Source organism: Pungitius pungitius, chromosome 8 (assembly GCF_949316345.1).
Source record: "Pungitius pungitius chromosome 8, fPunPun2.1, whole genome shotgun sequence".
Lineage (NCBI taxonomy): Eukaryota > Metazoa > Chordata > Actinopteri > Perciformes > Gasterosteidae > Pungitius > Pungitius pungitius.
This window is the reverse complement of record NC_084907.1, coordinates 19,434,296-19,456,576: the sequence shown is the minus strand read 5'-3', so window position 1 is coordinate 19,456,576 and position 22,281 is coordinate 19,434,296. Positions and strand designations below refer to the sequence as shown.

General features: G+C 45.0%; 2 protein-coding genes and 1 non-coding gene across 5 annotated transcripts; all 3 read right to left on the bottom strand.

Annotated features, from left to right (window-relative positions):
• Positions 1–2,205: 2,205 nt before the first annotated feature.
• trnaf-gaa (transfer RNA phenylalanine (anticodon GAA)) lies at positions 2,206–2,278 on the bottom strand. The gene has a single exon. It is a non-coding gene; the product is annotated as a tRNA-Phe (tRNA).
• Positions 2,279–4,040: 1,762 nt separating this feature from the next.
• On the bottom strand, positions 4,041–14,717 carry LOC119194253 (G-protein coupled receptor 22-like). Its single transcript, XM_037448450.2, has 2 exons — positions 14,488–14,717; positions 4,041–7,236 (listed from the first exon to the last, which is right to left on the bottom strand). The coding sequence occupies exon 2, from the start codon at positions 7,123–7,125 to the stop codon at positions 5,602–5,604; it is 1,524 nt and encodes a 507-aa protein (XP_037304347.2). The 5' UTR covers positions 7,126–7,236; positions 14,488–14,717; the 3' UTR covers positions 4,041–5,601.
• A 1,539-nt stretch (positions 14,718–16,256) lies between these two features.
• cidec (cell death inducing DFFA like effector c) lies at positions 16,257–21,361 on the bottom strand. Of its 3 annotated transcripts, none has more exons than XM_037448362.2 (7): positions 21,230–21,361; positions 19,791–19,949; positions 19,450–19,518; positions 19,180–19,342; positions 18,872–19,021; positions 17,340–17,530; positions 16,257–16,702 (listed from the first exon to the last, which is right to left on the bottom strand). In XM_037448362.2, coding segments are annotated over exons 2-7 (756 nt in total). In that variant the 5' UTR covers positions 19,793–19,949; positions 21,230–21,361; the 3' UTR covers positions 16,257–16,521. The 3 variants fall into 3 exon arrangements, with proteins under 3 accessions (XP_037304259.2, XP_037304261.1, XP_037304260.1); XM_037448363.2 differs by having other exon boundaries at positions 16,258–16,702; positions 19,810–19,949; positions 21,230–21,360; XM_037448364.2 differs by lacking the exon at positions 19,791–19,949 and having other exon boundaries at positions 21,230–21,306.
• Between the last annotated feature and the right edge of the window lie 920 nt (positions 21,362–22,281).

Genomic DNA, 22,281 nt, shown 5'->3' with positions numbered 1-22,281 from the left:
TTTGTATTCTGTGTCGATTAATGTGCTGTCAGGGCTCCACAAAAGCACCCCCCCCCCCCCCCTCAAAACACACTAACACACTAACACAATTACACAACGTGTTTCAGAAGCAGCCACAGAGGCAACATTACTGTGCCAATATGTGACTTTTGGCTACACAAAATCATTATAATTTAATAACATAACAAAAAAAGACAACACCCGTATTTTAATGAAAAATATTATGTTGCTGTGTGTGAGTTTTTGTAGCAGAGATGTGATCTGGTTATGACCACTTTTAAGGCTCTCTCTTTGAAAGCAAACAAGTTGCAGGAACAAGCTGCACTACACACACACACACACACATGCACTCACTCACACACACACAGAATTGTTTCTTCACAACCCTGCAGCTCAGCGGGACACTTTACACTTTTTCTCTCCCCTCGTGCCAGTCTTTTGCATTGTTTCATTCTGTTCATTATAAGTGCACCTCTGATTAGCACAATGCCTTAGAGAGCCGGGTTGGTCATTCATTCGGGTTTCAATGGGTATGACGCAGATCCCGGTCCTGTTTGACCGCCCCCGTGGCCTGGACCCGCTCCCTTTGGGCCGAGGCTCTGCACGCCTCAGATGGCACTCAGACAGGCCGGAACAGCTGGAAGACGGTGTACCAGAAACGTGACCTGAGGCTCTGTTGGCATGATATTATGCCCGATGTGACCTGCCTTTGTTTATTCCTTTTGTTACATAAATACTTATGTAACAAAACAAATAACTTCGAACCCAAGCATAGCCATGGTAACTTAGGGCACTGATCAACAGAGGTGGGATCAAGTCACTGTTAGGCAAGTCACAAGCAAGTCTCAAGTCATTGTCTTCGAGTCCCGGGTCAAGTCGAGTCAAAGACGAAGCAAGTCCCAAGTCGAGTCACAAGTCACAACTAACAAGTCTCAAGTCGAGTCACAAGTCGTACCATTTTAGTTTCGAGTCATTTCGAGTCATTTTATTATAGTGGGGACGGGGAACCCTGGGTGATGGTGCGCTGCCTCACAGACCTAGACTACGAAGGGAAGGGTAATGGTGGATGGACTGTGACTGTGTTATAGGACTGTAACGCTCACCCCAATGCTGCAGCGTAAATAAGGAGGCGATGACTGGCTTGCAACTCCGCTGCATTTATTTATATAAAACAACTCAACTTCGGTCACTGTTGGCCGTCACCACGCCGAACGAACACTTCCGCATTCACGGCCCCCCAAAACTCGGGTTGTCTCGCGTAACTACAGCTGGTAACGGAGCATAACGTGAACACATGCAACATCTGCATAACTGATTAACTAATAACTTTAACTCAGCTCATTACACTACTTTAAAACGGACGTTGACATAATGTTGGCGAGGATTTCCATCGGAGTCTGAATCCGGGTTCAAAAATCCCGATTTTTGTAACCATGAACGAGCTGTCTCGTTGATACGGTCAAATGGACTGCAGTGATTGGATGTCGTGCAGGCAGCGCGCGCTCTCTGCATACAGGTGGCGCACATTTTTTTGACAGATGCAGATAAACAGAGCGGCGCGGTGGTGTGAAAATGTTTTCCCCCAGTTTTCATGGGAAGTAGCAAGTCTTCTCGAGTCAAAAGGCTCGAGTCCAATTCAAGTCACGAGTCATCGGCATTCAAGTCCAAGTCGAGTTGCAAGTCTTTGTACGTTTTGTCGAGTCGAGTCTCAAGTCATCAAATTCATGACTCGAGTCTGACTCGAGTCCAAGTCACATGACTCGAGTCCACACCTCTGCTGATCAATCAACTTCAGTTATTATCCGTGTGAGTGTTCACAGTCTTCCTCGGTGAGCTTAAACTGTGCACGACTCCTGCCACCTGCTGGCCGTAAAATGTTCTTCGCCCAATTCAAAAAGTTATTTTTAAATGTTTGACGAAAATCAAACCTGTGCAACCTGCAGTTTCGTCTGAATGGAAAAATCACTCGACGTCGGAAATGGTGATTCAGCATTAAAAAAAAACCTACCGTCCATCGGGTGTCTGTCTGTGTCGTCATGTGACCCTGATCCACACACGACATGTCCACCAGTTGCACGTGGTGAGCTGTGCTCGATTTATTTTACTTTCTGTATAATGTGATCTTAGTTAATCTTTACTTCCGTTTTACAATTTCTTCCTTTCAGATTGTTCTTTGATGTAAAAAAAAAAAATTTCGTCCGTCACTGCCGAAACCCGGGATCGAACCAGGGACCTTTAGATCTTCAGTCTAACGCTCTCCCAACTGAGCTATTTCGGCGGATGAGAGTTGTCGTTCTTCGTTTGTTGTAATTCATGCGCCGAACTACGAGACGGCAAATAGTTCTTTGATATTGTTCACCGAATTAATCATTTTACCGCACGTTTGGTTTTTCTGCATCAGAATTAACAAACATCTGAAGTATTTTCCATCCTACGTCGATAAAATATTTACGGTTACACTAAATTTTGTAACACTGCACCAATGTTGACCTCTCGCCGTCAACAAGTTAGGATATTTACATCGTAAAGTTCCAAACTCGGCTTACTAAATGTACCCTTCATCATTCAGTTGTTGTAAAATCAGCATATGCACTAGCGAATTATGCAAATAATGCAAACATAGTCCATAGGTTTATTTAAATGTCCTTATTAGACATGTTATGTAATTCTTAAAAGTATTCAGAATTCATTGATTTCTTGCTAATGCCTTCAAAATAAGACACACGTGGCCATAGAACCTAATATTCTGTTATCGTTCTATGATTCCCTGTTCAATCCCTACTCTGGTATGTTAAAAAGACCTACAACACCGTCGAACTGCTACATTATTGGACGATAAAGTACAGCCTTTTGTGTCTTATTGCTTAATTAATACCATTTAAGATTTCAGGCTTTTCAGAATTCTCTTTCAATTCAAAACCTCAAACAAGCCGGTGCCAAAACCCAGGATTGAACCAGTTACCTTCCATTCTTCATTCTGACACTCTCCAAACTGAGCTATTACAGCAAATTCTGTACACAGAACTTTTTAAAGTCGAAATATCTCTTTTAGCATTAAATGTTAATTTAAGCAAAAGTCAAGGAGCCATAAAGGCATGTGACGCAATGTCTTGTGGTGCATGGAAACAAAATGTTTCAGACAGCGATGTCAAACGTCCGCTTGCACAGGGAAAATATCTAATGTTGGATAATAACCACAAGAGGTCAACCTTTACTTGTAGTGCATTCAGCATAATACATTATTTCACTTCAACCAAATATTTAAAATCAGCAGCAGCCTGATGGTTCATGTGCTGCTGAGTTAGTTTGCCCTGCAGGCTTCATCCCACATGAATGACCTTCTTTTTCCCATACCGCAGAGGTCTCTTTCACCTTCCTCCCACGCAATACAAAGCCCACACTAAGTTTTCAAACAGCATGCTGGTAGCGTTTCAACTAAACGCGTACAGAAAAGCTCATTGGGGGGGGGGGAACACTGGCAGGTACTGGAGGTGATCGTTGCCCACTGAGGGCACCCGTTCTGCACCCACAGTGAAGGAAGGCTTCTCATCGGAGAGTAGGATTAGCGGTTAGACAGTGGAGTTTGATTTCACCATGCCAACAGTAACAAGACAATTCTAAAATTAACACATTAAAAAAATTGCACCACCTACTCACTTCATTATTGGCTGCTTACTGGTATACTGTTATAAATGCACTATGTTCCATGTGCAACGTGCCGTCCATGCCCAACACATACCACAGAGAACAGCGATGCATTTTAAACACAAGTATATGTATATTCAGGAATTCAAGTGTGTCGAGAGGACTTGGTGTTCTCTGGCTCAACAGCGTCTCGCCATGTGTGCCCCTTAACATGGGAATAATCATGTAAGCTATATGGACAGTGGTGTACATTGTGCTCATGCTCATCCTAGCATGTTGTAAAGGAAGAAACAGCCCCGAGGACATGTTTTTATTTTTTTTAGTAGCCAATTTCTTTGACATTCTACATACTCGTACCAGATACGAGCACCGGACAAAAGCAGAAAATCCAGCACTCAGTATTTCATGTTTATTAATTTGGTCACATCATAACATTACCATGAAGAAAACCTATAAAGATTCATATTCTTGGTGTACGTACAATATATATATATCTGTTTCATGGGTTTACATTCAAGAATGCATAGCGTGTGCAAGAAGAATCACGAGGCCTCACTGTGAGCACGTCATCGGAGCTGTGAACACCCAATCAGGTAGAACAAAGTCAACAGGAAACACAAGCCATTATGAAGAGCCCAAAGTGTGTCAGTGCTCGCTGCAGTGACAGTGACTCTCTGGTGTTGCTGCAACACTAAAGGTTGAGTTGACCCTTGGGATCACATGTTTGGACTAGCCAGCTGCAAATGAAACACTCCTCTAAATCTAAAACCACATACAGACTTAGTAGAAATTGTAGATTTCTCATGAAATACGTTTTAATCGGGTTAGTATTTACAACATGTACATGAATGTTATTTCAAAAGAAAAATGCATGCTTTTAGCATGCCAAACCCCCAAAAAGGAGGCAGTTCCACATTATACAATCCATAACAGACCGACAATGTAACCTATATTGATTAAAGCTATAACTATTCTGTTTCGGTTGAGAATGTTTCAGAGAGACTGATTATCAATCAACTGATTATTTTAAGAGTCAATTTTGGTGATGAGACTGCATTATATTGACTAGCTAATTCAACACAACCTGCTGACCTATAGGAAACATTCAACATACACAATAAATAGTCAGAAATAAATCTATTTAAAGGTTTCGCAAGACATTTTAGGAGAAAGACTCATACATTTCTGGCAGAGAGTTAGGTAACAGTAGTAATCAATATCTTCATCTTATTTTGTGCTTTCTCCTTAAGGGTCAAACGATGGCTTCAGTCAATGCAACTACCTTCTCCAATCAGGATATCCAAAACATCAACAAGACATTATACCATTTGATACAAATTCTGGAGGAAAAGAGCTTTGCGAGGTTTGTTGTAAACACTAACATTGACTGCTTTATAACTGCTTAATAACTACTTATACACCTTACCCTCACATCATTACTGCATCTTGCGTATACATATCTACCATGTTCCCCATTTCAGTTCAGAAGGGACCATTTCAGCGACAATATCAAATACATTCAAAAGAGGTTTTTGGAGGTTTTACTTTATCAAAGATTATCAATTCTTTGTTTTTAAAAGCTGCCTTGGAGCATTGGAGTAGGTGGCAGTCCACATCATCTGCTGGTTAAAACACATTCTTTGGAGCAGTTACGTAAGCATGGAAAGGCTCTTTCATACATGTGTAAACAGATTCGACTGGCTGAAAGTGATACACATTTTGTACACATTTTACATCCATCCATAGTGGCTGTATGTCGACAGCTTCCTGCTCTCCCTGCTGCTGCTGCTGCTGCTGAGTCTCCAGCTTGGTGCTTTCATTAAGACATCTCCCAAAGGTGTAGATGTGTTTATTTCTGGCACTGGCTTCACGCGCCAGTGAATTTCCTAATAGAACACAACTTCTACTCCGTTTTTAATTACTAGTAATAACTAGCCGGGCCCATGTGTTTCAGTCTCAAATGACCTCCGCCAGGCAGCGGTCGGTACCTTCGCTTGCTTCCAGCCGCACTTGCCGGCTGGTTTTACGGTTCTCCACCCAGGAGTTGTGTATGACCGTGCCCCCCGGTGAAGGGTCCACTTGGAGCAGCGACACCACCCTCTTCTTGACCTTGGTGCGGAGGGCCCGCCGCAGCTTCTGTCGGGTGAAGGCGTAGAGCAGAGGGTGGGAGACGGTGGTGCCGTACGACAGGGCCAAGAACCAGAGGCGTAGGCTGACCAGGGCGTCACTGGGGCCTATGCCGAGGATGAGTATGTTGGTCACCGAGAGGGGAGCCCAACAGCCCAGAAACGTGGTGATGATGATGAGAGACATCCTGAAGACCCGCCTCTGGCGCTCCCGCCGATCCCTGTGCCGCCGCACTGCCCTCCTGAGGGCGATGATGGCGGACACGGAGGCCTGCACGCCCATAGCGGCGGGCACGGCGGTAGCAGCGCCGGCGTCGGAGGTGACGAGTGGGGCGGAAGACAGGGCGGGGGGGGAGGTGGCCGTGGGAGTAGGGGAAGCAATAAGGGGAGGGTGGCAGAGCTTTTTGGCACAATCTGCGGTGCACCGCTCCGGCCCCACCTGCCCACCTTCGTTCATTCCGAGCCCCGCCTTCTTCTTTTGCTTTCCGCCGTGGGGCCCCTCCTGTCCCTTGCCGGAAGGGCCCCTGGACCTTTGGCCTTTTTTCATGTGGGCGCCAATGCGGATGTTCAAAGCCCTGAGTATTCTGGAGTAGGTGAAGAGCATGACTGCCACTGTGGTGAAAAAGATGGGCACCTGCAGAACAAGATGGTAGTACATGGCCAGGCCCGTGTGGTAGCCCTGCCCGCCGACACACAGCAGCGTCTGGTTACGCCACCCCGGTGCCGCGCGGACGCCGCGCGCGGACAGCGACGAGGGCGCCACCTCCCCGCTCTCCTCTGCCCCTCCGCCGCTGGACCACTGCGCCTCCAGGAACGGGATGAAAAACACAGCTACCGAGGCGATCCAAACGGCGGCCAGGAGCAGCGTCGCTCTGCGCGTCGTCAGCAGCCGGTTGGCCGGCCTCACCGAGATGTCGTATCGGTCCAAGCTGATGACCAGGATGTTGATGGCTGTGGCTATGCTGGCGAATGTGACCCCGGCCTCGTGGAAGCAGCAGAGCAGGGCCATGTTTGGTCCTGGAGGCAGCAGCACAACCACCAGCGTGAGGGGCAGACACAGCACGCACACCGCCACATCCAGCACGTGCAGATTCACCGTCACCATGTTGCTCACAGAGTCCACTAAGTTGGATTGAGACCAGTAGAGCACCAGCACAGTCAGGTTGCTGCTAAAACCCAACACCAGCTCCAGCATGAGGAGGGAGGTGAGCGACACCTGGAAACCCAGAGAGTACGGCGTGTACCAGGAGTCCAGGCCGCCGGGCAAGCCGCCGCCTCCCTGCTCCTGAAGGAGGCCCATTCCCTCCGGGCCGTCGGTGGGGGCCGGGCCTGAGGTGTAGCTGTCAGTCTCCATGACCACCTCTCAGCCCTCACATATTGTATTTGTCACGCCGCTGATGAGCTTCCACGATGCACCGGGCTGAGCCTCCATGATGAAGAGATGAACAACAGCTTGGTGACAGTGCTGGGGAGACAGGAACACAATTCATACAGATGAGAAATGGACTCGGGAGGAGAAAATCAAAACACCGTATCATGCTCTTAGACAACATGTCGAGATGTCTGACATGCTATCTACCCATGACAAAATGTGTATTATATCGTTTTCATCTTATATCATCTTCAGCGTGTGCCGATTGAACAGGTGAATTCTGTCTCCTTTCAGTATCCCGGGTCTCCGTTTTGTCTCAGCCGGAGCAGGAGACCTCCGCACACAGAACCACGACAACAGGCCATCACGAACGTGGACTAAAAACATCAATAAATTGCACTCTCAGTAGATCAGTAAAAAATACAGTCAGCAACTTACTTGCAAAAACTTGTTATGACACCTGGTGTACTAGCTGTAGCAGACATCATTTATTTTATTCTATTCGCTTTGGCTGGATTCTACAATGAACAATTTGTAAATCCCCCCTAAAATCTATTTTACAATGTTGCAAACTACAAGTGCAAAGAAAAAAGTTGTCTACTATTTGCGAGAAAGCTACTCGCACACATCTCACTGATAGGGTCTGATTTGTCTGAGCTGAATTGTCACAAACTCTTCACAACTTTTAAAACGTTCTTTCACCATTTGAGCCATTAAGGTACCTGGATGTCTGCGTGTTTTGACAGAGCTTCGCTGCCGTAGTGCCATTAGAACGTATGATCAAGGTAGGATAGTTTCAGTAAACATGTGGACATTTGTGTGATGCGTAAAAATAAATACAAAGCAGCTGCAGGTTCAATCTCATAATTCCCATCCTGAAGAACCCAGTTGATTAGTAAAAGGCCACTGATTGCACCTGCGGGAAATTCACTTGAATGAATCCAATCACAGCTGTCTTTTACCACAAAAACAAATCTTTAAACAAAACTTAAATTTGCTGACAACCCTAAAAGTCCAAAGCCCAGGAAACAGACACGACAGATGAACTTTAGACTGCTGGAAACAAGATACTTTGTTGAACAATGGACTCGTTTTCTTCCAGTTTCTGTTGCCACGGCAACTACACTACAAGAGCCTCGATTAACGAGGGCGCAGGTGTAATCGCGTTGAAGTGTGTGACACCAAGCTATTTGGTGACGACGTATGCTAGCGGCAGAGAAACGGTGGAGATGGAAGAGTTCATGAACGTGAAAACAGAGGACGTTACAAGAGATAAGGGAGACAAAAACAAGGTCACTGGCGCTCGGTCTGCCTGTCGTTTACTCAAACGGGTTCCTGTTCCCCCCCGGGCATCGCACACAGCAGAGTTGGGGAGGGAAATGGAAGTCCCCCTTGGATCACCACAGCACAATACCATCAGCAAATTACAGTTTAAGCTGGAGAGGAAGCAGTTGGCAGACACCGTTTCGTGGTGTGAGGAGAAGCGAGTGTGTGCATGAGAGCCGCTCTGCTTGACCCACGATCCAGCTGCTCCGTTCGTGAGCAGCCTGTTTGATTTAAGAGGGAGGGGGGGAGGGGAGTGGGGGGGGGGGATTTGGGAAAGTAGTCGATTCTTGATCACCTGGATGTAGGACATCGGAAGTGCCCGCTAGAAAGAAAAGAAGGGCAAGCCAGCAGCAGCGGTAAACAAGACGTCCCACGGTGCCCGTTTCCCGGTTGCCTGCGGTAACCAACAGGCTTCTTCTGTCCCAAAAGACTCCACTCATGACTGCACGAGTGAAAAGCATAATGACTTCCAAGGTTGGATGGGTTAGCACAGGGAAAGGGGGGAAAGTTTTTCCTGTAACAGAGGGTTCGATGGTTTAGCTGCTCGTGGAGGGGTTTTTACTACACTTCAATATTGCAATGTGAACTAAAAGGTCGAGTTGCACATGGAATTCATTTGAGGCCAAAAGTGTGAAAAATCAATCAACGTTGACCCTGCTTTGAAGCCAGCGTGACTCGTGTCCCCACCCTGGAGAGCGCGGTGCCGTTTCATACCATTTTTTAAATCCATCAGCCGCTCCAGAAAGCGAACCCACCCCGGCTGCAAACCGAAGTAAACCAGGGGCAGGCAGACGCAGGTCTTAAGATGGCTTCCTAATTAAGTCGCCTGCAAGTGGATGACGCTCAGCAGGGAGTTGCCCAGGTGACTGTGACTGTGTGTGTGTGTGTGTGTGTGTGAGACCATCATCTGGCTTTGCAGAGTGCAACAAACCCACTTAAATCCTCACATACCGAGAACAGATAATAAGATCACATCGAGGAACTTGCTTTTAATCTGCGGTCGCCTTGTCTCAGCGACGCTGTGAGCACGAAAAGATGTCACATGTGAAAGCAATGGCACATTTCTATGTAAACTAAATGTTGAGAACCAAGAACTCCTGATTTTAGTGATTTGTATGAGTTCTGTGACGCATTTTTTCAATAATAAACTTATGTTAATCTTAATCTGGCTACAATGATCTGATATTTTCTATGGAAAATGCAGAAAAATGAAATACGCAAACATATCCAATTTAGTCTGCGAAGCATTTAATGTTGCGTCTGATAATCCCTTATCCTGAGGTTGATTGTGTGGTTTGATCTCATTTCAGTTCTATTTATATGTAAAGACTTACGAGGTTTAATATGTTGTTTTGTATGCAACCTGCTCATGGATGCTCCTTTTGTTGCTTTGTGATTTGCTTTTAATGCCATCACTGTTGAATATAGTCAGGTTGAACATAAAACACTTCGAACTCACTCCGAAAGCAACAGGATCACCAATTTTGCATCTAATTTATAAATTCTATTTTCCTCCAAAACAGTCAATGTTGTGAATGAAACAATTTAAAGCTGGTTTGCTCTGGATCGAAGAAAGAAATATTAGGAAATGTGAAACCAAAATGCAAATTACGACACTTTATGACAAATGAAAAAAACCAGAGACTGATCTGATAATATATCATATTAATCACAAACTGGTGCAGCACATCCGAGGCTACCATTTAATACACAAATCCAAGTGAGGCTACATTGCGTTCCTCTTCTGTGTAGGAAGCCTGACTCTATGTGAGTGTGTGTGTAAGAGACAGTATAGCATGTATAATTGAACAGCTAGTCACATCAGCAATTCCCAGGAGCAGCAGAACACAGAGATTGAACGGCAGTGAAGATCACCTTGCTATTCATGGCAGACAAGCTGATGTAACAGGTTGTCTAACTCAATGTTGTATTAAAAAGTCTTTGTTTCCGAGTACAATGGGATATCACAATTGAGTTTTACTAAAAAGGAACTCTGAGGCCTCTTTGTGTTCATTCTCATTAACACTTGCTCACAAATTCACGCGCAAAGTAAAAACAGTTTATGCTATTGGCATTCTAATATTTGCTCAAGTCACATTGTTAAGCTTTCTATATGTTAATCAATAAACCATACCCACATATTTCTTCTCTTTTCACAAGCGCGATATCATCACATGTACACAGCGGTTGGAAGTAAATCAGTTTCACTTCATTGAAATGCAAATTTATGCAGCAAAGTGCCTGAAAAATCGAATCACAACGTCAACTTGAACAAGGCGAGCTGCAAGAGTTCTGTCGTGTACGATTCCATGCACTGTGCAACACTGCGGCGGCAGGATAGAAACATTTTTAAAAGAATGTTGATTTTTTTTTTACAAGATAATACTCAGACAAAGCATACACAAGAATGGAAAGCACGGCATTCGAGTGTGAGAGTGTGCAGTGTGAGGGGGGTGAGAAACAAGAAAGCAGAGAGGCCGGAGTTAACAGGAGGAACATATACTGTACACTCCCACTACGCAACAAACACCCACTAGCGTGTGTGTGTGTGTGTGTGTGTGTGTGTGTGTGTGTGTGTGTGCGCGCGTGCGCGCGCGTACACAAGTGCAAAAAGTCCCCCCCTATTGAGACGCAGAGCTTTTATTTGAGCATTCTCCCCAGTCACCACGTGACGACGGATACGAAAAGGTCAAGTTAGAGCGGAGCACCGGCAGGCCGCTGCTCATCCGCAACACAGTGGGACTGGGAGAAAAACACACCTAAAAAGGACTGTATTTGTGCACTGTGTGCGCACACACACACACACAGTTGAACAACAGTTCACCTGCTGAGTCTGAGTGGTCTTGTAGCAATAAATGAATACATAGAGGGCAAAAGTCTCATCTGGAGCAGCGCTGGAGTGTTTTAGAGCGTCGTAAATGTGAGGGATTATTTTCTTATTTTCCTTCTCTGCCAGCAGATGAAATTGTTTATCAAATTCCAAATTGAACACAGATTTCCCCACTGAATCGGACTTAGCTGCTTGTCTGCCCTTTAACACAACAGTTATTTGGGGCATTACTCCAACTTTCAAATACGAGGAAGGATACTACAGTGACATTATGGTCCCCGTTTTAAAGATTACAGCATCTTGTAAAGTGCAGAGAAAATTCTCAATTAAAATGCATAGTTATGCACTACGAATAGATCCATTTAATGTATGGTTGTGGACTTAAAACGGGGAAACAGGCTTGCACATAATGAATTCCTGCCCCTACTGCGGCTGACGACAAATAAAGCCAACTTCTGAGATATTGATATGTCAAGTTAGGAAGCATCAGTGATTGGGAATCAATTCAGGAATAAACTGCCATTTCTAAGATTTGCTTTGAAGAACGAGCTAAAACCGGTGGTAAAGCCGTAAAAGCCAAAGCGTCAGTAAGGAAGGAAACATTCAAACGAACCTCCTTGATCGGAGGGTGGAATGTGATTGGCGTGTGGCCAATTGGAAGCATGACTCAAGCAGCTGGCCTGTCATCTGGTTACAGCTGGGAAGCGCACTCCGTGCCCTGCGCGAACCGACCCGACGCTTCATTATGCATGAAGCGCAACAACGATGCTCCTCTCGAATCTAACTCACCTCTTTAGCGATTGCTTCAGTTTGGATTCGCGATAAACCCATATCCACTGCGACCATGTGCTGTGCTTCCCAGTGCCTTAGAAAAAGTGAGTCAACAGACCTCCTCAAAGGGTGGGACAGAAGGACGTTCCAATGGGAGAAGGTTTGGATCCCAGACGCCGTCTCCACAACTGTGTCCAAGAGACGTCATGTCCTCCCGCGAAAGTAATTGCACTAGTTCAGTCTAGTTAAGATGTTTTCAACAAAAGTGTCAGAGGTGACAAAAATTCAAGTTTCTGTTTGACTTGATTCTTCAAAATATTAAAAAACTTAGTTTGATGAAAAAATAAGTCAGCAATTGGATGACACAACATTGCCGTCGTCAACATAAACGATCCATCATCACGGATTTGTTGGAAAGGGCGCAGGCAGGGTCAGGACTCCGCCTCCCCCTCTGTCCAGATGTTTACCTGCCCTTAATTGTGGCTGTTGTTTAAGAGATGAGGAGCAACTAGAAAGGGCCAGCGGGAGGGAATGAATAATGGAGAAATATAAGGGAGACTAAAATCAAGCAGAAGCTCAGCTTCTTTCGCAGGAGACTCGTCTTTAATGTATACATCTATTTGAGAGACCCCACAAGGAGACATCTGGGAGATTTCAGTCAAAATACACTACAAATTATTTATCCAGACGTATTCTCTATTTGACGGGTAATTCAGGTCTAAGCAAAGCCTCCAGACTCTCACTGAGGACATTTGTGTTGTCCTTTTACCTGCATTATTTATTGCCGAGCGGAAATATGGACCTGGACAACCATTGAGAAGCCATAAGCTGGAGAAGAAAGCAGAGAGAAGAAAAATGTGGGGGACAGAAGAAATAGAGATAATAGAAAAATAACAGTGTTCCAGCTGACCACCTGGTGTGAAAACGACGAGGTTACACAACTGCAAAAAAAAAAAAAAAAAAAAGAGTCAAGAAAATGTAATGATGTGTGCGCGAGCCGGAGAGAGGATGGTGATGTACTGCATGCTCCCTGTCGTCATGTGCACAGCAGTGTCTGGTGTCCCTTCCTTCATGTTCACTATCAAAGCCGCGCACAGCGGACGGCGCGGCGGAGACAGCTCGCAGCTTTCATCTTGCCTTCTTCCCCCTCCACACTGTTGCAACCAGCACGGCCCGTTTCTCCTTCTCCATCTCGCCTGCTGTGTCCTACCAGATGTAGTTTCACTTTTTACCGTCTTTATTCGTCCTGCACTGCACAGACGCCTTTTTTTCAGTCATTCTTTGACATAGAGCACTGTTGCTTCAGATGAACCCACGGGACAACGTGTGCCTCGTACGAGAGTGTAAATCTTAAGTTATTTGATTATTTGACGGCAGAATGCGGTTTTTGAAACGCTGGGCAGCGTTATTGTCCCATCGGTCAAAAGGAATGCATGGCCTTTCTGACCCTGAAGGCTTCACCGAACGGCCTTAGTGCTCAAGCAAAAGAGTCCATTAGAAATGAAATCACGGCGATTTGTTGATTGGGGGGAAATGAATCAAGGCATACGTGGAAGAAACAAAATCCTCAGAGCGGGTACCTTAAACTATTTCAGATAAGCAACTTTAAAGAAAGCGAATAGTTGAAGGGACTAATGGCCGCTTCAACCATGCCCATCAATCTCACTTTGAATTCATCCCTAAACTCCAGTTACCTTTTTTTTGTGTCATTTCTATTGCATTGATAGCTAACAAATAACGGATGGTGACGGGTAACGAGAATAGATCGTGAAAGTTACAAGGCACGTTGTCAAAGACATTTTGAAGCAGGTTTGGCCCCAAGGCCGTTGGCACGAAACCCCCCAAAAACACTCAGCATCCAAACGGAAGCACGCCTTGATGTGCGCAGTGCATGCGGGACATGTTTCCAGCGCACCGCACTCGGGGAGCATCTACTCCCACATCCAGCCCGTGGGCTCGAATAAAACACGGATCCCTCTGCTAAATCGATATTTGGCGGAGCGCTTCGTGCCAAATAGCACACTGTGCGCTGTGCAGTGCATGCAACAGCTCCTCGTCAGATAAACAGAGTTTTACATAATATGCAATGTGGTAGTGGTTCCACCGTGGAAATATTTTTGTTTATCATCCACACGGACGGTGATGGAATAAAACACGCTGCGTAAAAGTTTTTTTTAGAAGAATGCAAGTTCAGAATGAGCTCTTAAACGGGAAAAATAGTCGGCGCACGTTCCTGTCAAAGTAATCAATAGATTGCATTTCCTTTGGGAACTGGATACATCGGGGCCAACTGCATGCAAAGCCGCAGCGCATTGTTAACACTACACTGTCTCCATTGGATAAATGGCTGCAACAAACAAATATAGACGAGTCAATAACCAACATTTGAATTACTGAGGAAAAACCTGCACTCTTACCTCTTCGGGTTGGAGCCGTGCGCTCGGCCAGTCATGTCCGCATCACGCGTGTCGGTGGGAAGCGTCCCTTATCTCCCGTGGAGCCGGTAGCGGACTGCCTCTCTGCGGAGCGCGCGCACACACACACACACACACACACCAGCAGCAACAGCTCCACCAGGGGCCACTGACAACGAGACAGCTCAGTGGGACAGAAGGACGGACTGCCGTGAGGACGCTGCTGCCAGGATGAGTTCAGCGGTGGAGGAGGGAGGAAGAGGAGGAGGAGGAGGAGGAGGAGGAAGACGAGGCGCGGGCTATCGAGGACATTCAGATCGAAGGTTTTAAAACACCGAATTTGTCTTTACTTTGATGCCGTTAGAAACGTCCGAGGTTTAAATCTAATGGTCACGTTATTAAATAGTAGTTTAGTAAATACTTACATAAGTATTATTGTGGCTTAATGGGGAGCTGAACAAAGACAAATTGCATCAAAGGACGTCACGTGAGGCAGGGATCGTTGGGGCTGAACTCCACTAGTCGTGAACCTGACACAGAATTGAGCAATAAACCCAGTCTCACGGGCATATTAAAACTCATCTAAGCATGTTTAGGAGCAGCTGTGGTGGTTTTGTAGCGCGTCAAGATCACCTTGAGGCGGTAACAGACTTCATGATTAGAGGACATGGTGCTTAACTTTTCACCTCAATTGCTTTCGAGTGACAACAGGATCGTGATTCATTTGGTAATGTGACGTTTCTTGTTCACAAGTGGACTCAAAGGTCCCCCATGGAACGACCACAAACCTGAGGGTCAATTAAGACAGCATGGTGGTTTTGGGTATTTTTAGTTGGCGCATCTCAAGAGAAGAAGAAACTCCGAACCATTTGCCAAAGCTGTTAAACCAAGCAGATGCTGTAGAGACAAATCCACGCGGAGCCAATTGTATAACTACCATTCAATGTACTTCAACAGTTCCATCCGAAATATTGTGAAACACAAAGCAGATTAAAGCACAAGAGACCGTCGGCATTCATGCGCCACCATGACTCGATTCAGCTCAATGGCACTCGATCAGCTTTCACAATCACTTTCATGTTGGCATTGCATGAGACTCCTGCTCATGCATTGATGAGATGCAATTTCATTTGATGAAAGAACACCATGAAATACTGTTGGAAAAGGTTTTGAGTATCTTATGGTCTCATTACATGTAAATCCCTCAAAACAATCCCAAGCAATAACTCTATAGTATATGGGGTATGTATGGCTTTCGTGTGGACCATTTCATTTTCTATAAATCTGAACCCCCCCTCCAAAAAAAAAAGGAAAGGCAGAAGAGACAGAATGAGCCACTGTTAGTCTCCAACTCTTGACCCACTCATATGAACCTCAGATCTCCCTTTTTCTGGTTGTGTCAGACCAGTTTGGTATTTCATCAGCTTTTTGCTGCAACCTTTATGACAAAATGGTAAAAGTGCCACCAGCTGAAATCATCATCTCTCTTCTCGTTCACCATAATTGTTTGCTCATGGCCTCTCTGCAGCTGCTCTTACTTCTTCTCTTCCTCTGATTTTCTGAGGCAGGGGCAGGCTGCAGCTGACAATACTGTGCAGGCCAAGGGACAATTAGGGAAGGCGTGGGAGAGGCAGCTGGACCTGTTGCCAATTACACAGACTTTGACCAGTAACCAAAGCCAGCTTAATGGGCTCACACTGCAATTGTAGTACTGCATGTAGACTTAAACAGACTTTGAGGAACAGGGGAAATAAAAAGAAGTGTTAGTTTTATTGATTCATCTCCATAGGAAAAAAAAAAAAAACAGTAGTGAGTAAAAGTACTCTTTGGAGAATAACTTGTGGTATTAACTTTTACACAGGCAAAAAAAAAAATGTAACAGAACAAGAAAGCGACAGGCAGGCTGCGGAAATGTCTGCAAACTGCACAGGAAACACAAACATGTAGAGATCAGCGGTTTCGTCTGTGATCCTCTTCAATGTGCCCCTAAAACCGAGAGTGGACTAAAGTTCCTCCCTCGTCGGCTCTAATCCGCATTCAGTAGGTTATCTTTCCCAGCAGCATGCTCTGCAGCTGCCTGATCCTGCCTTCCTGGGGCAGCGCCAGGCTCTTCTCTACTTGGTCCTCATCCTCCAGCAGCTGCTCGATGTAGCAGGACGATCCCAGCAGGATGTGGCCCGTGGCCTGCATAGAGAAGATGGTCCATCGTAGAGCTTCCCTGGAAACACAGCACAGAGAGAAAGAAGAGATAGTCATACAGAGAAAACTAAAAAAAAAAAACGGCATTGGAGTAACTTCAGATATATATTTTGAATCAAACTACACAAGCTGAGAAAACTACAGATGTAAAAAATGAAAGTCTCAGAAACCAACCCTCTTCTAATCACTGTGAGCACAAAAGAGCCTTTATAGACATTCTGCAAAATGTAATCGTCTGACTGAAGCTCCGTGCCAACACTAAGAACCAGCTGATCGCTGCAGTGATGACGCAACATGAATTTAATCTCGGTAAAATCTAGCCTTTGTTCTTCTGCAATCCGTGATTTCAACTCAGCCGCCCACACACTAGCGCCATATACAAAATTGAAATTTACTAATGTGAATTTGTGCACATTATACTACAACTCGTGTTGGTGTTCGGAACCACCCAAAAGAAGAAGTGGACTGGTTGGTGGGTAAGAGCAATGCAAAGGTTATGTTCCATGTGGTATTGTACGAATTAGAAACTCCTTAAAGCAGATGTATTTTCACTGACTGGATCAATTCATTGCTATTGAAATAAATAATTTGCCATGAAGATACAAACATTAGACCCCTGCAACAACAAAGCGTAAAGATGCTTGACAGACACTCACTTGAGCATATTTTTGGCAGCATAACAGCGCAGGTCATAGGACACAGAATAAGCACCATACAAGGTTGCTTTCATGTTCAGGCAGCCAATGAAGTCCTTGGGATTGGTTTTGTAGAGGTCCAACGTCAGCTTGGCCACATCTATCCGGTGCTGTGATCTACGCTCGCTGAGGTGATCTCTGGAGAGGCGATTCTGTGAGTTGGCAGGACAGGAAACAAAAGTTGGGTCAACGCGGGACACACACACACACACACACACACACACACCTTGATGGTGCGATTGCGTCCAGCAAACTAGAGCAAATGATATCACGCTGATGTTACAGACTGAACAGCTCCTGCCAGCAATGATTGGAAAGCAAGGTGATAATGAAGCAAAGTCAATGCGAGGTCCCCAGAGGTAACGTGTAGGGGGGGGGGGGGGCAAATCCCTGCATGTATCAATTTCTAAAAGGAACTGAATTGCTTTTGAGAAAAACATTTAAATTCAACGTCAGCCTTTGATTCTTTCCTAAAGGTTATGAAGGAAGAAAGCGTGCGTGGCGTTGGGCCCCAAGCTAACCCTCTGCACAACAACCAACATTACTTCTCTATCCAAGTTGAGGATACACAATGTCTGCGGATTAAATTCCCATGCATTATTCTTTTGTCTACAGACCCCCGCGGCTGCCTCATTGAACAAACAGATATTCACCCGTTCAGTCCAAGAATTACTGGCATAAGAAACGCTGACTGCAAGTACTCAATGTGTTCCACATCGCACTGAGGAGCTGATCAACAGCGCCACCCAGGGGCGTAGCAAGCTCTTCAAAAGTGTGGGGGATGGAGGTGGTTTGTTTATTAACAATAAAACGATGAACACAATGACAGAAGCATACAAAAACTATAAGGGAGATATTTCTTCTTTTTTTTAAAAGACGCCCACACAACGCTTTTTTCCTGGTGTTTTAAGTGATGTAACACCTTTCTTTCATAGATCTTCAACGGCTATGCAAACAATGTCATCATTTCTCATTTTGTTCTCAGACACGTATTTAGCTAGCCGCTGAACAATGTCCCAATTAACAATTAGCGTTAGTCTAAAAAACAAAATATAAAAACACTAGAGATGTCAACAAAACATCATCCAAACACATATCAACCTTATTTAAAAACTTCCAAAGCATAAACACTCGTTCAAAATAACCATAAGCACGTTCCTGCCTGACAGATAAATCTACACGAAGAGAGGCGGGACTTAAGGCAGAAGCCAGCCAATCATCATCAGCCGGTCACACAGACAGCCGGTGTCACGTGTGAGAGGGGGGGGGGGGGGGGCGCAGACACAGAGCGAACAGAGCGGAGGAGCGACTGTAGCAAGGCGTTTGTGCAAAAACTGCGGACAAAAGTGCGGGTGTTGAACCCTCTCACCGGGAAAAGTGCGGGTGTTGAACCACAGCACATTTCTCTCCCCCCCCCCACACACACAGGTGCGACGCTCCTGGTGCCACCTACTGGTTGATGTGGGGAAAAAAGGGTAAAAACACCCTCATACCTGATGCGGGGTCCACCTGTGGCCGTTCTCCAGGACCATGAGGACAGTGTTGTCCGGCAGAGTCTGGAAGAACTCCTCTGTGTCCACACCCGTCCCGTCTTCGTCCAGCACCAGGGCGCCGACACACGGCACACTGAACGAGTCACTGACCTGTGAGAGCGTCCACAGGGGGCAGTTTAGAAAACACCCTCCATACAAAAGATACAGCATTCGTTTCAGTGCAACTGTACGTCTTGGTCCTGTGAACTTTCACCGCCTCACTGATGACCCCTCAGCACATTCAACACGTCTCACACACACACACAGACCCTCCTCGCCTTGTTCATCAGGTCCTTCAGCACGTCCGCCATGATGCCCTTCTTCACGCTGCGGTCCGCATTTGTGACCCTGAAAGGCTTCAGCCGAAGAGCTCGACCCGCCAGCAGCTGCTGGGTCATGGAGGCGCTCGCCGAGACGCTGGCTGACACACACCTGGGAGAAGAGAGGTGGCGCTTGAACTTCATAAAAAAGGCACAACTGCCGCCTGGACTGTTCACTGGTGATTGACGACCGTCCCATTTTAAAAGCGCTGCGCTTACTTGGAGAGGGAAGACGGAGTCAGAAGGCTGAGGGACTTCATAGCGTAATCCATCCGAGAGCACCTTGACCTGCGATCAGTTTAGCAATTGGACGTTTATCAGTAAGGCAACACATCATCCCTCTGAACGTGTAACATCCCCAACAGACCTCCCATAAGGAGCCAATAGTAGCTACAAGTGAAAAAAATAAAAATAATTAGGGCAAACAAGCTATAAACGACAGTCTATTTGGCGTCCACATCCCCCGTAAGGAACTAATCTCTAGAGCCCCTCCTTTCTTTAGCAAACTACACACAATAATTCCCAACAATGTAAAAAGCCACAAAAATAGCTCCACGTACATGGCGCTATTGTCCTGACCTTGTTTGAATATATAATCCTTGCAGCGATCTTGAAGTGCGGCTCCCAAATCCTCTAAACCGCTCTGATGCGCTCTCGTCTCACTGCCTTTATTTTTGCACAACTTGGTCACTGAACTTTGTGCTGGTGACTGTTGCAACCTGTATTGAGTAATTTTCCATTAAGCCTCTGGCCCTCCCCTGGGAAAGCCCTGGAGTTCAGTTTGTTATAAAAGCCATAGTTACATTTAACAGAGCATCCAAAAAAGGAACAGAGGAAATTGTCCCTAAAATATGCCGACAGTGTGGTCTATGGAATTTAGACTAATCTAGAGGATTGCTGTTAGGGACAATTTCCAAAGGTCATTCAAATCTTTGTTTTTTAATGTCTAAAAAATAAAAAAAACTTAAATCATATTCCGCTCTAGTGTATTGTAGGGGTATCAGAAATGTCCAACTGCCAAGTAGTGGTTGGGTTAAGAGAGGAAATGTCCTCCATGTGCTGAATCTACCCTTTTAAAAGACAAAAAAAAAGTATGTCATGAGAAAATCAAAAGTGTTGATAATACGTTTGCTCTATGGATCATAATGAGAACAGAGCAGTGACATTAATGATAATCCAACTTTTTAAACATATCAAATTTGATGGCAAGTTGCACTATGCTCTTGTCAGAGGTTGGGCAGAATATGTGACACGAGTTTAGTCACAATTAGGTCATCGGCACGTCCACACCTCCCAGTCATATCAGATGATCCACACCAGCAGCTACAGTAGCCTGAGATTCCCTCTGGGCACAAGCCATAACAATTATAAGCCATTAATATGATGACTAGGGGACAGAAATATTACCCAGGCAAAATGAGAAATTTTGCCGTTTCAGAAGGAAACAGCAGTCACAACGGATTCCTTGTCAAAAGACAAAATTCCAAATCCCGGCCAATAGTTTTGATCATTTGAAAAAGAAAACTGAACTTCAAAGTTTTGGTTTTGAACATTGAAATATACAAAAAAAAGTGAATGAAAAAGTATTTGAGTCAAACATAATGTGATTCAGTTCTCAGTTTACTGGACAGACTAATCCTCAGTAAACGCTTTCAATTGAATGTGGGATTTTTTTTAGAAGAGAATTGGGGCTCTGAACATCCAACCCAAGGCGCTGGGTAAAAACTACTCATTCTTTCCCAATACAAAATATGGAGCATTTAGAGGATTTACTTCCAACACTGACACTGTGTGAGGGGGAAACCAAAAAGGATTTTACAACCACAAAGACGAGAGAGAATGCTCGACCAGCAACGCCACCATATTGTGAGGCTAAAATCAAAGAAACATAAACGCACTGGTTTTAATGAAATACCTTTCATATTCCAGAGAACAAAGTGCAGAAAAGGCCAATTAAAGAAACAAGTGGAACAGTAAAAACATTTTTTTAGAGACTTACTTTAACCTCGAGTGTTCCCCGATGTGAAGCGCAGCCACGTGGACCCGCACTGCCTCGCCGCTGATTAATAACACACCTGGACGACTGATTAACCTGCTGTTCGCGCCATTTTGCTTCTCGGACTCTCGTGCGTTTAAACGATGGTCTTCTCGGTGAAGAATATTTTAGCGAATCAACCACGATATATATATATATATTTTTAAAAAGTGCAACATGACAATATATGCGAGGAGGAGGATTTTTTTAAAAAAGGACAACGAGGACATCGTGCGGACAAATCGAGGAACCGCCCCCCCCGAGGTCCACGTCAGCACCGGTGAGACAGCAGGGGACATCTCTGTCGGCGCGGTGTAGTAACGTGTGAAGTAAAACACACTTAGGCCACTTGAAGCTTCACAAGTAAAAGAGAAGAAAAAAAGGAAATATTTAAAATAAAAATATGCACGTGTAAATATGTGTGCATATGAAAGAAAGGTTCCTCAAATTATCACCGCATTCTCTGATGCGTTTTGGGCTGTCTTTAACTATTACAGCTCCAAGTGGTAGAAAGAAAACAGACCAAACTCCGATGTAAACGGGACGAGCAGTTTATTTCACTCGGTGCTGCTTCATGTTTCATGAGCACAGATGATTCATGCCACAGATATTAGTATTCGTATAGATATTAGTGCAACGTAGAGCGACTTGTTTGCCAAATTCATCAAGTATCAGTCAACAAAGGTCTTTAGAAAGGGTCTGTTCTTCCTTCAGAGGTCAATATCCTGCCCACGTCTTTGTCCTGTTATCACATATCGGACCCATGCTGTGGGTGACTCATGCTCATTTTGCTCAGGCCCATTCATCTGCGCTTTATGGGTTGCTGATGCTTGTGATTATACTAAGCATGCCTGATATCAATGCAGTGAGTGAAATGAATTAGACTTGGAAAAAAATATGATTATCATATTGGATTTAATGGAATAACCCTTTTTTTCTTTGAATTCAAGATGACACATGCAAACACGAAAAACAGATTTCAGGACCTGATCACAGTTTCGGACCCACGGGTGGAT

What these genes read in the sequence shown, in the direction of transcription:
- LOC119194253 (XM_037448450.2), bottom strand. Translation starts at nt 7,125, where the DNA reads ATGGAGACTGACAGCTACACCTCAGGCCCGGCCCCCACCGACGGCCCG.
- cidec (XM_037448362.2), bottom strand. An exon ending in ACTCCGTCTTCCCTCTCCAA is followed by an intron (nt 19,343 to 19,449) that starts GTAAGCGCAGCG and finishes CTCTTCTCCCAG; the next exon opens with GTGTGTGTCAGCCAGCGTCT. An exon ending in GCTGCCAAAAATATGCTCAA is followed by an intron (nt 16,703 to 17,339) that starts GTGAGTGTCTGT and finishes CTGTGTTTCCAG; the next exon opens with GGAAGCTCTACGATGGACCA.